The sequence below is a fragment of the Chiroxiphia lanceolata genome, chromosome 5 (assembly GCF_009829145.1).
Source record: "Chiroxiphia lanceolata isolate bChiLan1 chromosome 5, bChiLan1.pri, whole genome shotgun sequence".
NCBI lineage: Eukaryota > Metazoa > Chordata > Aves > Passeriformes > Pipridae > Chiroxiphia > Chiroxiphia lanceolata.
The window spans coordinates 48,490,909-48,506,143 of NC_045641.1; the positions used below are offsets into that span (position 1 = coordinate 48,490,909).

A 15,235-nucleotide genomic window follows, 5' to 3' on the forward strand; every position below is an offset into this window, starting at 1 on the left:
TTGAGCTAGTTGGTTTACTCTTTTTCCTCTTTGGAGTGGGGCAAGTAAGTCAGGATTCAGCAATTTGTACCTAGTAATTAATATAGCTGAATGAAAGGTTAACATGATTAATTATTTTGAAACTGAAATAAATGTGATTTCCCCCCCCCCCTCAAATTATAAAATAGATAAATACAGGAATGTTTCATGCAGTATGGGATGTATCTTGCCAGGATAGGGTTAGGGTAATTGGAGTACCGAAAGAGTTTTTTAAAATACAATATAAAATGTGGAATATCCATCATTAAAGTTCTGCAGTATCACCATACTCTGTATTGCAAGTAATCATGTTTTATGTGGGGAAAAAAAAATAGATTTAAATCTACATGCTCACCTCCTCTTTGTAGGAAAGATCTGGTTTTTTGCACAGTTTCACAGAAGATGGGTACATCTCTGTATGAGTTTTAAGTATACCACTTTAAATTTCTTTTCTTGTAGGTGTTGAAACGACCAGAATATTTTGGGAAGTTTGGTAAAATACACAAAGTTGTCATTAATAACAGCACGTCATATGCAGGCTCACAGGTAAGTCAGAGACCCTTGTGATTTTTATTTTTTTTTTTAATTCCTTTAGGAAATACATGGTGTGGAAAGTGAATCCAGGGCCCCCTATTTCTGATTAAGCAATAGGTTAAAGACTGTTAAAAAAGCCCAAAACCAAACAACACTGCAAGAATTGAATTACTTTAAGTTACTGAGACATTGTCCAACAAGACTCTCAAAGTTGGATGCAAGATGCCATGTAGAAAGACTGAAAATTGGGAGATGGTGAGAACTTTTTGAAGAAGCAGCAGTATGGCATTTATTCACTAATCTGCATTTTGGGGATAAAATGCTTTTAAGTATTTTTAGAACTTTCAAGCAATATTTCAATGTGTTTCTTCTTTTCTCCATTCTTTATGCCTCACATATGAGTTTTTATGAATTCTACCTTTTTTGCCAGTTTCCTGTTAAAAACATTGAGCCTTGAATATACCAGTTTATGAAACGAGCAGCTGAAAAGGCAACTTAATGATCAGATCTGTCTGGGGAAAGAAAAATAATAAATAGTGTATGTTTTCTTCCTAGGGTCCAAGTGCCAGTGCATATGTAACCTACATCCGGTCAGAAGATGCCCTCAGAGCCATACAGTGTGTCAATAATGTGGTGGTAGACGGCAGAACACTTAAGGTGGAAATATTTTTACATTCTTACGTGTATGTTCTAGGACACTAATATCAGTGCACAGCGTAAAATTTTATTTGCAAAGATATGCCTGTGTTGCTGAATAGGTGTACTGAATTTTGACCTCTTTTCCTAACACGAATCCCAACGTGGAAGTTCAGTGAGGTTCCAGCAGACAATGTTTTGGTGTGTTAGCAGATAACTTCTTAAAACAAAGGTTTGAGACAGAGATGCACCGCCTCTGCATTCTCGCAGTGGCTTTTTTGTCGTATAGACTGCTTTTACAAAGTGTTTCTGTAGTCCATATACCACACCTTCAAAAGCTCCCTGGGAAATCAAAGTTTTGCCCTGTTGGTGTCCATGTAAACAGGTATTCAGGCTGACTTGGCCAAATTGGTGGCTATAGAAAATCCAGTTAATATTCATTTCCTGACCCTGCTACTTATTTATCTCCTTATGGTTATGAATAGAAATACTTACTGAGCTCTTATTTTGGCATTTATTTAGATTGGATGAAAATAAAAATGCATACTAGTTATCTAATCCTCAAGTATATAGATTTCTTACAAATGGACTTCTTATTCCATCTCTGTCAAAAAATACATTAAGATGCAATTCCAAATCTTGGGGTGACAAATTTTTTTATTTTTTTTTTTTTTTGGAATACAGCTTTTTTTAATTTACATGGTAAAAGGCATTCTTAACCTCCAGTATTTAAGTAATGAATTTTTTTTTTCCTTTAGGCATCGTTAGGTACAACAAAATATTGCAGTTATTTTCTAAAAAATATGCAGTGTCCAAAACCAGACTGCATGTATCTACATGAACTAGGCGATGAAGCAGCCAGTTTCACAAAAGAAGAAATGCAGGTAAGTCTAATGAATGGGAAACACATGAAACATGGCATGTATGTCTTACTGTCAGTGGTTTAATCTAATATGTCTAGTGTAGCCATTTGCTGAATGTTATGACAGAAATTAATTTTGAAATCCAAAAGGTGATTAACCAGTTGGATATTGGAAGAGAGCAGTTAGTTCAGTTTTTTCATTGCATGTTGCTTTTAAAGTCTGAAAAGTGCGGTGAGTATTCATGAGGCAAAAAGGTGGAGATAAAAATCTTAGCCAAGAATTCGAGTAACCTTGCATTAGCTACTTGCCTTTTTTTCACACCAGTACAAGGTAACATGTTATTTCAGATCTTTGTGAAAGAAGTTAGTGCAGATCTGGGTTTTGCTGTAGCATTTGTGTGTGTGAACAGTTACAATGGATTGACTCTTGTACTGTGATGGATCACGCTCTCTGAATTTGGGTATCCTTTTTACTCTGTGAAGTGTATAGAAACCATATGAAACGTTGAGGGGTAACTGTAATAACATCTAAATAATGATACTGGGATTCTTTTTATTATCGCAACATCAAAATGCTTATTGTCTGGGGTAGGGAACCGAGTAAATGGATAGATTTACTGTCTCAAAAGCAGTGCATTCTGAGGCCTTTTGGGTCTGCCTCCATCTTTCTGTGGTAAAGCTTTTAAACTCAGTCTCAAGCATGCCAGCCTTGCATTTGTGCTGTAATTTTTGCACATGGTCTGTCCATGAAGCAGGGAGTTCCCACCCCTAGTGCCAGCCTAAATGTTGTTCTAGTAGAATTTATTTGATGTGTTAGGCTGATGTAAGCCAGAGAACAAGGAAGAATGTTCATATCTGTTAAACACCTAGCAGTTATTTATGAGGACTTCAGCTACATTTTCATAAATTAAAAAACTACCTTGCCAGTTCAGATGAATAGTCCCTATGGTATATATTTTGTTGCAGACAATTGCAATAGAAGGTAAAATTCAAGGACAAGTTGCAAATTAGGCCACCTTCCCTGTTTGTTTCCCTGTATTTCTCCCACCACCTAGATCTGTTATGTTATACATGATTGAAGGTGTTTTCCCATCTAGGCTTTTTAGTTTTTTATAGAGCTGTCAGACATGAATTTGTTTAATCCACTTTGAACCTGATACTGTCAACCCTATAGACTTTTGTGGCAGCAAGCCCCAGTTCACCAGCTGTTTTGTAAAGTGCCTTCTTTTGCCCGTGTTAAACTGCTGTCCAGTTTGTTTTGTCAAGTTTCCCTTAATATTAACCTTGAATACTTACTGAAAGCAAAAACCCTTATTCACCTGATTCATTGCCTTTGTGATGTGGCAAAACTTGATCTTATCTCTCTCAGCTTTCTCTCCAAATCAGTCTCGGGGTTTGTAAACTTTTGTCAAACAGTTCCTCCATTTCTGCAGTAATTTCTGTGTCCTCCTTGAGATGCAGAGCTCAGATGCACGAAACAAAATTTAATTTGTTAGTCCTCAGTGTTTTATATGTAGTGTGATATGTGCTCTTTTCCGTTTTGTTTTTTTTATTTTAAATGCCCTTTCTAATGATGCCCAGCACATTTTTTGTGGCTAGTGCATAATCAACTAACAATTTCACAGATGTGTTCGCAGTAACCTCAGTATCTCTTCTCTGAGCTGTAACAGCCAGTTCACAGATCAGTAGAGGGCTAGTATGGTTTAGACTGCCTCTCCCTTCATCTGTTACCTGACACATTTATAAAGGCAATTAAGTAATGCAAAAAATGTTAAATATTAGGTGTACCAGTAGTGTGAGAACTTTGAAATCAATACTGAAGGAATGATAGATAATAACTTGCATGTGTCTGACTTAAGATTCAGAAGACCTGACCATAAATCTTGGCACTTGTTTCCTTTGCTAAAGGACATCTTCTAGTATCTGGAAACTGTAGATAAAAGCTGTTGACAACTTTCACTGTTCTATTTTGCATTGATTGAACTCATAACAATACTTAACTTGCAAGTAATAATTCCTAGGTTTGAGTGTCATAACAACCTACAAAAAACATGAATGCTCATCTTGAATTTGTTTCAGATGTCACTTTAAATGTGGGCATAGATCTTCCTGGTTTTGTTTTATATATTTAGCCCCAGAATGTAATCTGCAAGCTAGACTGAAAAATACTCTCTTCCTTACCAAATTCTAATATTCTAGAGTTGGAGTGGACCTCCTCAATTTCTGAAAGCAAGAAATTATTCTCAAACGATTCAAAGAATATTTCAATTTTTCAGTTATTAAAAAGAATGATGTATTAGTTATTGCTTAGAATATACTGTTTGTCACATCATAGTTAACACTCAGACCACCTCAGCTGTGTTATTAAACTGATAAAAAAATTAATTCTGTTTTGGAAGAAATTTTGGTTTAAGAGGAACTCTTCATTCCTTCCCATCCTCTGAAAAGCTTAGTATGGTCGATATATCAAATGCAGACTGCCTTGGATATATAACTGTTTGTGAATTTTAAGGTGTATTGTGAAGCTCTTAATTAGAACTGAGTATCAAGTTCTAATAAGGTTGTAGCTATTTTTCTTCTTTAGAAGTCTCAGAAATTATAAATTGGTAGGTGCATCCAAGTGATTTCTAGGCAAGCTTTAGATTGTTGAGGTCATATCTGTGCTGAGAATGAGAAGCACTGTTTTGAGTTTGACAGGAGTGACCTGTTGAGTTGTGAAAGCTAAATTATTAAGCTTTGGGATGTATATATGTATATATGTATATTATATATAGAAATATTATAACTATAAAAATATATATTAAACCAGTATTTATTAATTGTGAGTTTCTGTTTTCCTAGGCGGGTAAGCACCAGGAATATGAACAGAAACTACTGCAAGAATTATACAAACTAAACCCCAACTTTCTCCAGTTATCTACGGGTACAGTTGACAAGAACAAGAACAAAGTGACAGCACTGCAGAGGTATGATGCGTAAGTACTGATGATGGACTAACTGGCTATACTTGCTTTCTGGTTATTTGAAAGAAAACTTTCTTATTCCTATTGCATCTCCTAAGTTGCCCGCTCTTTTTAGTACCTATTATGTGATAAACTCTGATACAGATTTTCTTTGTAGAGGGACATATTGTGGTTTAGGAATGGTATTCTCCAGTTTAGTGCTCCCACTGAAACTACTCCAAACCCATGCACCACTCTCACTTCCCCCTGTCCTCCTGCCCCCTCCCCTTTGGCAGGCTGGAGAGGAGAATTGGAGGCACAAAAGGTGAAGATCACAGGTTGAGATAAGAACAATTTACTGGAAACAGCAATGAAATAAGACAACCAACAGTAACAACAACAATACTGATGAGAGGGTACAATCATGGAATCAACCGGGTTGGAAGAGACCTTCGAGATCATCAAGTCCAACCCTTGATCCATCACTGCCATGGTTACTAGACCATGGCACTAAATGCCACATCCAGTCTCTTATCTTAAAAACCTCCAGGGATGGTGAAGCCACCACCTCCCTGGGCAGCCCATTCCAATGTCTGATTGCTCTCTCTGTAAAAAATGTCTTCCTAATATCCAACCTAAACCTCCCCTGGCAGAGCTTAAGACCGTCTTGTCTTAAGAAAGAGGCAAACAATTCACAAGTGATTGCTCACCCTGCAGAAAACCCCAGGAGTACTTGACCACTCCTGCCATGCAATGTGACCAGAAGGGACTCCATCCCTATCTCTGGAAAATGAGGTGGTATAAAATAATCTCCAGGTCCTGGCCATGCCCCCTCCTGGCTACTGCAAACATTAACTCTGTCCTGGCTGGAACCAGAACATGTGCACCACTTTGTTCTAATATAAAGTCAGTGTGAGGCTTCCTTAGGGAAGATGTGTTTCTGCTGTGTGCATTTGGATCAGTAGTTCAGAAAAAGATAATCCTATTCTGAAAAAAGATCTTGTGTTCTCTATTTGCAAAAGTGCATAATATTTGCGAAAGACCAGATGTCTTCTTTCTTGGTATGGTGTCGTTATGAATGCAGTCTGTACTCTCATAACTGGGACACCTTGTGGTCTTCATTTGTTTTATACGTCATGATTTGTAGTGCAGTCCATATATTTTTTCACTATGTTTTAATTGCAGATATCACTTATTATGGCTTGGTAATATCATGTTCCATTGAAGTAGTTTGTTCATTAAGTTATGAAAAGATTTCTGTCCATATGAGGATATAGTCACACAAAGATAAATGAAAGTCTAAGATCACTAGACCTTAATTATTCATTCAAATGTCATATTTAAGGCAAAGAAATAAAAACTGTTGACAATTTCCTCTACTCCTTCTTGTACTGTTTTTATGGAGATGGGCAGAGTGGAATGTGAAAGTCAGATTGCACCTGATATGCACCTTGGCCTTGTAATCAGAGTTTATGCTGTGTAGCAGTTTATCCACTGCTGATTTTTTCAGACAAGTTTGCCAGTGCATAGCAGCCTAAGCAAGAAAATGGGTATTGGATCTAAAATGTTAACCAGTGCAGCTTGAATAAGTTCTGAGAACTGGTATCCTAGATGGTGTACTGGAATTATCATCTTTAAATTCTGAAGGAAGTGTCATATGCTCTTTGATTGCAAGTGGTCAGGACTTCCAGTTGGATCTTTTTTCTTAAGGACAGTGCCACTTCGTATTTCTTGGACACTGGTTCAGTTTTGACTTGGAAGGTAAAGTGCAGCAAATAAAGCAAATATACCAGTTCTTGCATTTGGGTATTGATTATTTTATGCTCAAAGTCTGAAATAATTTTAATATGAAACCTCATTAGATCCCAGCAAAACAAATTATTCCATCAAGGGAAGAATGCTCTATCTGGAGCTGAAGCAAACTTCTAATTGCTCTCCAAAGGCTTAAGAGTTGGAACTTGGCCAGTCTGTGGTGCTAACATTTAGCACTTAGGGAAAAAATGGCATGTTACTCTAAAGGCATCAAGTGGTCTGGAGTTAATTTCTCTTGTCACTGAGCAGCATCATCACAACATGGACTCTGTTCTTTGATAATGGCTAGACACCACGTTTAGGGTTGCAAAGTGAATTTCTTGCAGCTGGGATTTTGACATGTTTCTTCAAGTCCCATCCCATCAGTACAAAATGTAGCTTTTGAGCTGGTTGTTCTCTTTCACAGCTTTCTACCCTACTGGGTTCTTGTTTTTGTTTGATTCGTTGATATGATATTAATATTTCTGGCAGTTTGTCAGAGTCTGTGAAAAATCTGTGGTTGTTCTTATGTTTCTGGGGTACAGGATTTGATTCCTTCTGGAATTGAACAGAGATTGAGTTCTAAGTAGCAGATGTTTAATTATAAATATACAGTAGTGGAAAACAGCTTCTTAAATGCTGATAAGTTTTTCTGCAGTCATCTTCTCTTTTGAAAGGTCCTGTTTGCAGACCTTTTCTTTCTGCTAAAGGCAACTGTTGAAATCACCCAGTGCCACTTTGTCTACGCTTCTCTTGATATGTCATGTGATAATCATAGTGACTGTGTTCTCTTTCAGTTGGAGATATATTCTACGTTTAAAACAGATCAAGCTTTTTTTATTTTCCTGATGACATTTTCCTAAAAAACTGAAATTAAAGCTTACTTATACCACAAGTCAAAGCACTTGTTAAGCACCTGCTGGTCTTTTAGAGAACAGCCTTTCAGAGGCATGTAGCTTTGAACTTAACCAAAACAAAAAACCCCACATGCACAAAACCTCATACCAAAACATAAATAGATTTGTTTCTTTGCCTTTCTCCTTGGATGCAAAACTGACTTCTGACATTTTAAAGTTAGTTTTAGTATAGAGATGGCTATATGCATTTATGCACTGCACTGGACCTAAATTTGGATATTTAAAATAAATCTGTTAATGGATTGAAACTCTTGATATATCTAGATTACAGCTCACCTTTGTATGGGTGAGAATATTAAATTATTGACATTGCACTTCTGATGTCTTCCTTCATTGATGTTCTATATCTGATCAACTAAGGTCCAAATGTGTACAAAACCAAGATGAGATCTGTACCTCAGGTCAAGGCTCTCATCTGTATACATATTTTATAGGTGTATAAGAAAAGATGGACACAGAACAGCAAATCTTACATGCTAACTGAGATTTGAGGGTCGCTACTACTACTAATTTTATCTGAATAAGAGTAGGAAACACTTATGTTGCTATAAGGAGCTACAGGAATTTCCAGATTCTGATAGTGAAATTACAAAATTGACCCAAAGATGTGGTGTAAATATTGGACCATGTAATAAGAACATACTAATGAAGGGCAGCATTAGGAGGGGCATATATGTTATAAAAATTTTTTTGTGAAAGCTTCATCCTTAGGCAGCACTTGGACACTAAAACCAACTCCTAATTAAGCAAATGAACAGCTAAAGTTAATATAAAAACTTAAGAACACAAAAGCAGATCTTTTATAATAAAATTGCAGGGTTAGCAGATAACACTATATTTGAATGCATTCAGTTATGGATTATATTCCATCTTGCTTCAATTTGTATGGAATATAACAATTTTCAGCAAAATTTGGGCTTGGAGTCCTCTCTTGAACTTCTTTCAGTTCTGATGTGCACTCTGAAATGAACTTTATTTTTACTTTATAAAAAGAAAGTAATTATGACTTTAAGCTGGAAATGAAGGGAGCAGTGAATGAATGAACGGTGTGGTGGTCTGACTGGTCTCATGGTCTGTTAGCAAAGCTGTGGAGTCTTGTGTAGATGTAAAACATAAACTTCATCTATTGTGGCCAGGCTTAATAGGGCCTGGAATATAAAATGTATCCGAAAAGAAAGATTTAGCTTGTGACTTACAGAACTTAAAAATACTTCAGGGTTAAAGCAAGTAATTCCAAATGAAGTATGCAGAGGTCTGGACACTTGAACTGTTGATGGCTTTTTTTTAATTTTTATTTTAATATTTTTCATCTCCTCCAAATGGACAAGTTTGGACTTCAACGTTGGCAGAGCAGCTATCTATTCAGCAAAAAAAAGCAGAATTCCCTCTGGTTTTCTCTCTACACTACCTATCCCACTAATTATTTTTTTTAAATTTAAAATCTGAGAAATAATATCCAGATAAATCTATTCTTATAGATTGTCTGGCACAAGGATTTATTTCCCCAGTGTTTACAATTTTTAAAACACTTTCTTCATAACTTGAACTCTTTTTTTTTTTTTTATTTTTTTATTTTACTCTTGCCTTTTTCCAGACCCAACAATAATAACAAAGATGCCTGGCCATCATTACAGAGTTCAAGTAAATCAGCCAACGGTTTAACAATGGAACACAGGAAAACGCCTCCCATATTAGAAAATGGCACAGACCCAGAACACATGACTCCAGATGGTGCAGACTCAGATTTCGGGTAATTGTGCTGCCTTTTATACTTCAGATAGCTTGCTTTCTCTCTCACTGATTGGTGTGGAGGGAATGATTCTTCAGTCTCTCTCCGGTTGGAGACTGGATTCAAATCCTGATCAGGTCACAAAAAGCTGTGCTCAGCATAGCCCATGTCAAAAAGACTGATTGGCAGATTGTGCAGGAGAACCCTAAAATGAAGTTAGTAAGTGATGTTGCAGGTGAGGGCTGAGTGGAATGGAATAACCAGGGCTTCAACAGATGGTACAGCTGCATGGTCCCATCAGAGCTGACCCCTTCATTTTTTTCTATACAGAAGCTTCCACAAAAGTAACACACTATTCACTGTACATCAGGAGGCTTGTCACTTAGAAAAGCTTCAGTAGAGGGAAGTTAAATGTTAGGGCTGAATATCTGTCATATCGTTACAGTGATGTGTTCCAGAAACACAACTGCAGAGGTAAGGGTTCCCCAATTACCACTCAGTTATAGAACAACAGGGCAGCAAATTCAACTGAGGCTGCTTTGTGTAGAGGAAGTAATTCATCTGCTTGCAGTAAGCTCTTACTGCCAGCCAACGTTTTTTTCTTCTTTGGTGCCCTCCTTGAATAGAACTAGTGTCCTCTTCCATCTTAAACATCACTTGCAGTTCCAATCTTAGTCTATAGTCATGCTATTTTGTTTTTTATGGACCCTTGAGGTAATACAGATTAGGCTCATTCAGAGGTTGGATAGGAAAGCAGCAAGGTAAACCCTAATATTTCAAGGGATGGTGTTTCTGATTAGGTAGCCAATCTTCATTTTAAATCAATGTTGAACCAATCCATTAACATTGAGAGTGTTGTTGAAAGTGGTACCTTCTTGTTAGGCTTAATGGTAGTCCTGTTGAGGAGTGATCAGAGAGCCTGTGGTTGCATCTCAGTGATGTACAGCTTCTTTTATTCCTGAAAATAATGTATTAACTGTAAGTAAAATTATTGTAGCAGGTTTCCTGAGGTCTGGAAGCCTGTCTTGCAACTAAAGGCTCCTTAGGCAGGTTCAAGTATAATAAACACTTCCACCATTTAGATTGTCATTAAAAGTTGTCTCACCACATAGCTTTTGAAACTGCAGCATTGTGACTTTGCTAGGTGTAGGAAAAGAATTTGACTGGAATATCAGCTCTACCATCAGAATTTATTGTGTAATGAAGAGTCTACAGCAAACATTTTTGCTTTATTCAGAAATTACCAACCAGCAGTTTGTTTCAAATAGAAGAACTTTATTCATGCTATTGGATCGCTGAATAGCAAGTATTTGTAAATCTTCACTGGAGAAATGCTTGTTTGCAAGTATATTCTCTGGATTTTTCTTTTATAGTCATAAATACTCCAACTTCATTTGTCTGTTAGAGGTAGACTCAATCAGTCTTTTTAGCAAAAAAAAATTGTGGGTAGATTACTCTTACACAGTTTGTTTAGAATGAAGAGGTAGTTCTGCTTTGTTTCAACTAGTCATTTTGGGATGAGGGGAACAAATATGAGGGGAAGCAATCTTCTGAATTGTTGGCCTTACTATATGGCTGTATGCAGTAGCTGAACTTCGCAGCAGTAAGGGGAAAACCAGATGTATGTAAAATCTGAAGTCTGCACCCAGTTAAGAAAAATTCTTACATATATTTGTCTTGTACTAACACATCATGACTGCAATTTGACTTGTATCCCATTGTGGCCTCTTAATGGAACTGAAATTAATGTTCTTCTGGTCCTTGTTTATAGGATCTGCGTATTGGTCTGCACAACCTGATGCTTGTGCATCATCTCTTACGGGTAGATAAAAATGAGAGTACCTTGAAGTTGTAAAGCAAAGATTTTAGTGTGAACTTGAACTAATACCATTTCATTAGTGTGCTATTTAGCATAAATAAGGCAATTCACAGATGCCTGTCAGTATCTTGAATCCTGACATGTGCCATATCAACCAAGTCATGGTAATCTGCAGTGAATAGCTTTCTGAGATTGTTTTCTCCTGTATCTTATATTCTCTTTACTTTCGGCAGTTCTTTTTTCCATTCTGTCATCTCAAAACTCAGTTTTCTTACCTTGGAACTAATTTCTGCTAGTCAAAAGCTTAAAGGCTGTTGCCACCAGGACTAGTTAATTTCATGTTTTATGTCTCCCCAGATTTATTTAGGACTTGCATGGGAACTGAAAACTTGCATATTTGGAAAATAAATCTTCCCAAGTTTCTCTCCAATAGTATCATAGATGGAACGGACTATTACAAAATAACTGCCACAGCAGTAGAGTCCTGGGTTTTTGTATGGCATAGAGTTGCTATGAACATGTTCAGAACTTTTCTTTTGTTCCTTTAAGCTGTCAACAAGCAGAGTGGAGAGTGGTGGAAAGTATTACAGTATATGACAAATGATTGGAATGCTTATGATTAAAAAAGCAGTCTCATAAAAAATAAGTGGACTCTTTTCCTTCTTAATTCCTACTTATTAATTTTGCTGTGTTTTTGTTTTAAGGCTTGTCTTCGGCTGTGAAAGCAAATGTTGATATTTGCATTAAATACTTGAGTGTCTTATTGTCTTTTTCCCTCCCACTTTTGCAGCCCTATCGATAAACCTTCAGATTCCCTCAGTATAGGAAATGGTGACAGCTCTCAGCAGGTAAGACATAAAGATAAATGCTGTGAAAGTAACAACTGGGTTTGATGACTTGGTGCAATTTGTAGTTGGAGAACCAAGTACTTTCTGAAATATATCATAATTTTAAACAAAATTTAAAAATGCAGTTGCAAAATTGATTTTTGTTTGACCTTGTGCTGAGCTATATAACTAACCTAATTGTGGCCAAAAACTTTGAGGAAATTTTTCATCTGAATTAGTGACGAATATTTTATATATAACACTCATCCTAATTGCTTGTCTTCCTCTCTTGCCTGTAGATAACAAACAGTGACACACCTTCACCACCTCCTGGTTTAACAAAACCCAATCCAGTTATACCCATCAGTTCATCTAATCACAGTGCACGGTCTCCTTTTGAAGGGGCTGTAACAGAATCACAGTCACTCTTCTCTGACAACTTCCGGCACCCTAATCCCATCCCTAGTGGGCTTCCTCCATTCCCCAGCTCTCCACAGACTTCAAGTGACTGGCCCACAGCACCAGAACCACAGAGCCTCTTCACATCAGGTACGTACACAGGTTATATGGCTGGGTATTGCTTGCTTTTGCAGCTGAGGTTTAAAACTGTGCAGAACCTAAAACTCTGGGACTTGCTCCATACTGTGTTTTCACCCTTCACAAATGGTTAAAATTTGCCACTTAACTACAAATGAATTGCACTGACCTAAGGGTTGCTTCTAAAAGCGTCTTTACAGACCTTTCAAGCTGTATGACTAAATTACTAGACTGCTTATTTTATTTTTTTTTTAGCAACATGCTTGTCTAAATAATAGGATGTGGCATGTATGCTTTAGTATTTAATGTTAAAGGGTTTTATTGAGAGCTAAGAAAATACAGGGTTTCAGTATATATTGGTCTGGTAATCTGTAATTCTGATACCAGAAGCTGTTCTGTAGAATTCAGAATTTTCTTTAGTATCCTGTGTAGTTACCTCAAGGTGCCTAATCTTTCTCTTTCTGAAGTGGTATTCTGTAATTCAAAAAAGATAAAAATATGGTTAATTGCATCAACTGAAAAATACCTGTATTTTTCAGGTACTTTGCTATGAAATACCACATCATATGAATGAAACATGGTTTTAGGTGTATTTATATAGTCTTGGGAATGGTTACCAGTATTTAAGAGCTTACAAATTGTATATCTGAGGGAAGTGTTAGAAAATTAAATGAAACATTATCAGTAAAAAATGGAATGTAAATGTTACCTTATGACAGAGTTAGTTTACTTAGTGATTAGTCATCTTTTGATGTTTATCTTGCTTCTGGATGTCGTAATTTGTTTGTAAGCAATATTATTTTTATTATTATCTGTTTGTAAGCAATATTGTTACCAAGGTAATTACTTGCTGCTAAAGTACTTTATGTACCAATTTTGTGAGGATTAAGTAGCAGTGAGAGACAATTTGCAGGTAGTAGAGATTGTAATTAATATTAAATGATGGTTGCTATTTAAATAAGAATGCAGAGGACAAGTTTTTGTCGATCAAGCAACTCTTTATTGTCATGGATTTTAGAGTAAAAATAGAAGTGTAAATTTCTTTTCTAAGAGAGGATACTGAACCTGCTTAAAGCAGTAGACCAGGTCCCTACCAGCAGAGGGAGTTAATGTTGCGAGTGATACTACCCTTGTACTTAGCTTGCATGACCACAGTTTTGAGGAAAAATACCATGAAAGTAGACCCAGCATTCACTGAACCTGAATAAGAAAATTAACAGTATCAGGAAACGAAGTATTAATTGAAAATGCAGGCAATTTCTGATAACCCTTTTTTTTTTTTTTTTTTTGCAACACACTCAAAATATTTAACAGTATCTTGTAATGCAGTTCCTTTTTTTTTTTTTTGTTTTATCAATATCTCTGCTCAAGAATTTGGCTTGTTTTCTTCATAATGATAGAGAGTAGGGAATTTTTTGTGGGTTTGGTTTGGTTTGGTTTTGGTTCGGTTTTTTAAACCACTATTCAGAGATTCCTTCTTTTGAGGAGGAAAGTCTCCTGCCCACCTTTCTTGCTCAGCTTTCATACTGAAAGCAAAATACTTAACTGAATAACAACCTTATTTAAACTCTGCTTGTTCACACTTTCATGAATTAGTATGGGTGTAAAGAAGGTTCTAAGTGAGTGTATATTGGTGTCTTTCTATTTGGTTTTATTACTGAAAATAACTATTTGATAAGGTTTTTCTGTAGTTCAGGAACAGAGCATTTCTGCAGTAAAAATACTATTTACTAGTTCTAACACTTTACCTTTAGTAGAAATCTTTGACAGTTTGATCTGAAAATGGCATTCTAAGCTGATGAATAAGGTGTCTTTGGGGAATGTATAAAGAAGTATTATATGAAAGATAACAGACCACAGTCAGATACACAGACTAAAATTTTTGTATGGATAAATAGTTACTAATTCTTGTTCTAAATCCTGTTCCTTTCCTCTCTGACAGAAACTATACCAGTATCCTCCTCCACAGACTGGCAAGCAGCTTTTGGGTTTGGTTCCTCCAAACAGCAAGAGGACGACTTAGGGTTTGACCCCTTTGACATCACCCGCAAAGCCTTAGCAGACCTGATTGAGAAGGAACTGTCAGTCCAAGACCAACCTTCCCTTTCGCCCACATCTCTTCAGAACCCTACCCCACACACTACAACTGCCAAAGGGCCAGGCTCTGGATTCCTGCATCCTGCTGCACCCACAAATGCCAACTCTCTCAGTAGCACCTTTCCAGTCATGCCACAGAGGTTCCCACAGTTTCAGCAACATCGAGCAGTTTACAACTCCTTCAGTTTTCCAGGCCAAGCAGCTCGCTATCCTTGGATGGCCTTCCCACGCAATAGCATCATGCACTTGAACCACACAGCAAATCCCACCTCAAATAGTAATTTCTTGGACTTGAATCTCCCACCACAACACAGCACAGGTCTGGGAGGGATCCCTATATCAGGTAGGTGAATCGGGACAGCCATAAATATGACTTAATTCATGCTCTCAGCTTCTCTGAGCCAGGACAGAAAAAGAGTGTAGCCAGCTACAATCGGTAGAGTGGTATCTCTTTACAATCATACTAGGTTTATGAACAGAGGGAAGAATATTGTTTTAAATAGACCCTTTCCATTAAAAAAAAAAA

At 36.8% G+C, this 15,235-nt stretch overlaps 1 protein-coding gene across 7 annotated transcripts in view; it reads left to right on the forward strand.

The window, feature by feature from the left end:
- Positions 1 to 15,235, forward strand: part of CNOT4 (CCR4-NOT transcription complex subunit 4) — a 79,443-nt gene that overhangs the window by 45,902 nt on the left and 18,306 nt on the right. For 2 of the 7 annotated variants that reach the window (XM_032688700.1, XM_032688704.1), the window contains exons 4-11: positions 478 to 564; positions 1,108 to 1,209; positions 1,947 to 2,072; positions 4,892 to 5,025; positions 9,295 to 9,450; positions 12,039 to 12,096; positions 12,375 to 12,624; positions 14,555 to 15,052. In XM_032688700.1, coding sequence (XP_032544591.1) covers positions 478 to 564; positions 1,108 to 1,209; positions 1,947 to 2,072; positions 4,892 to 5,025; positions 9,295 to 9,450; positions 12,039 to 12,096; positions 12,375 to 12,624; positions 14,555 to 15,052 — 1,411 coding nt within the window. The remainder of the gene's footprint in view (positions 1 to 477; positions 565 to 1,107; positions 1,210 to 1,946; positions 2,073 to 4,891; positions 5,026 to 9,294; positions 9,451 to 12,038; positions 12,097 to 12,374; positions 12,625 to 14,554; positions 15,053 to 15,235) is intronic. The other 5 variants (XM_032688703.1, XM_032688706.1, XM_032688702.1 and 2 more) reach the window with 3 other exon arrangements.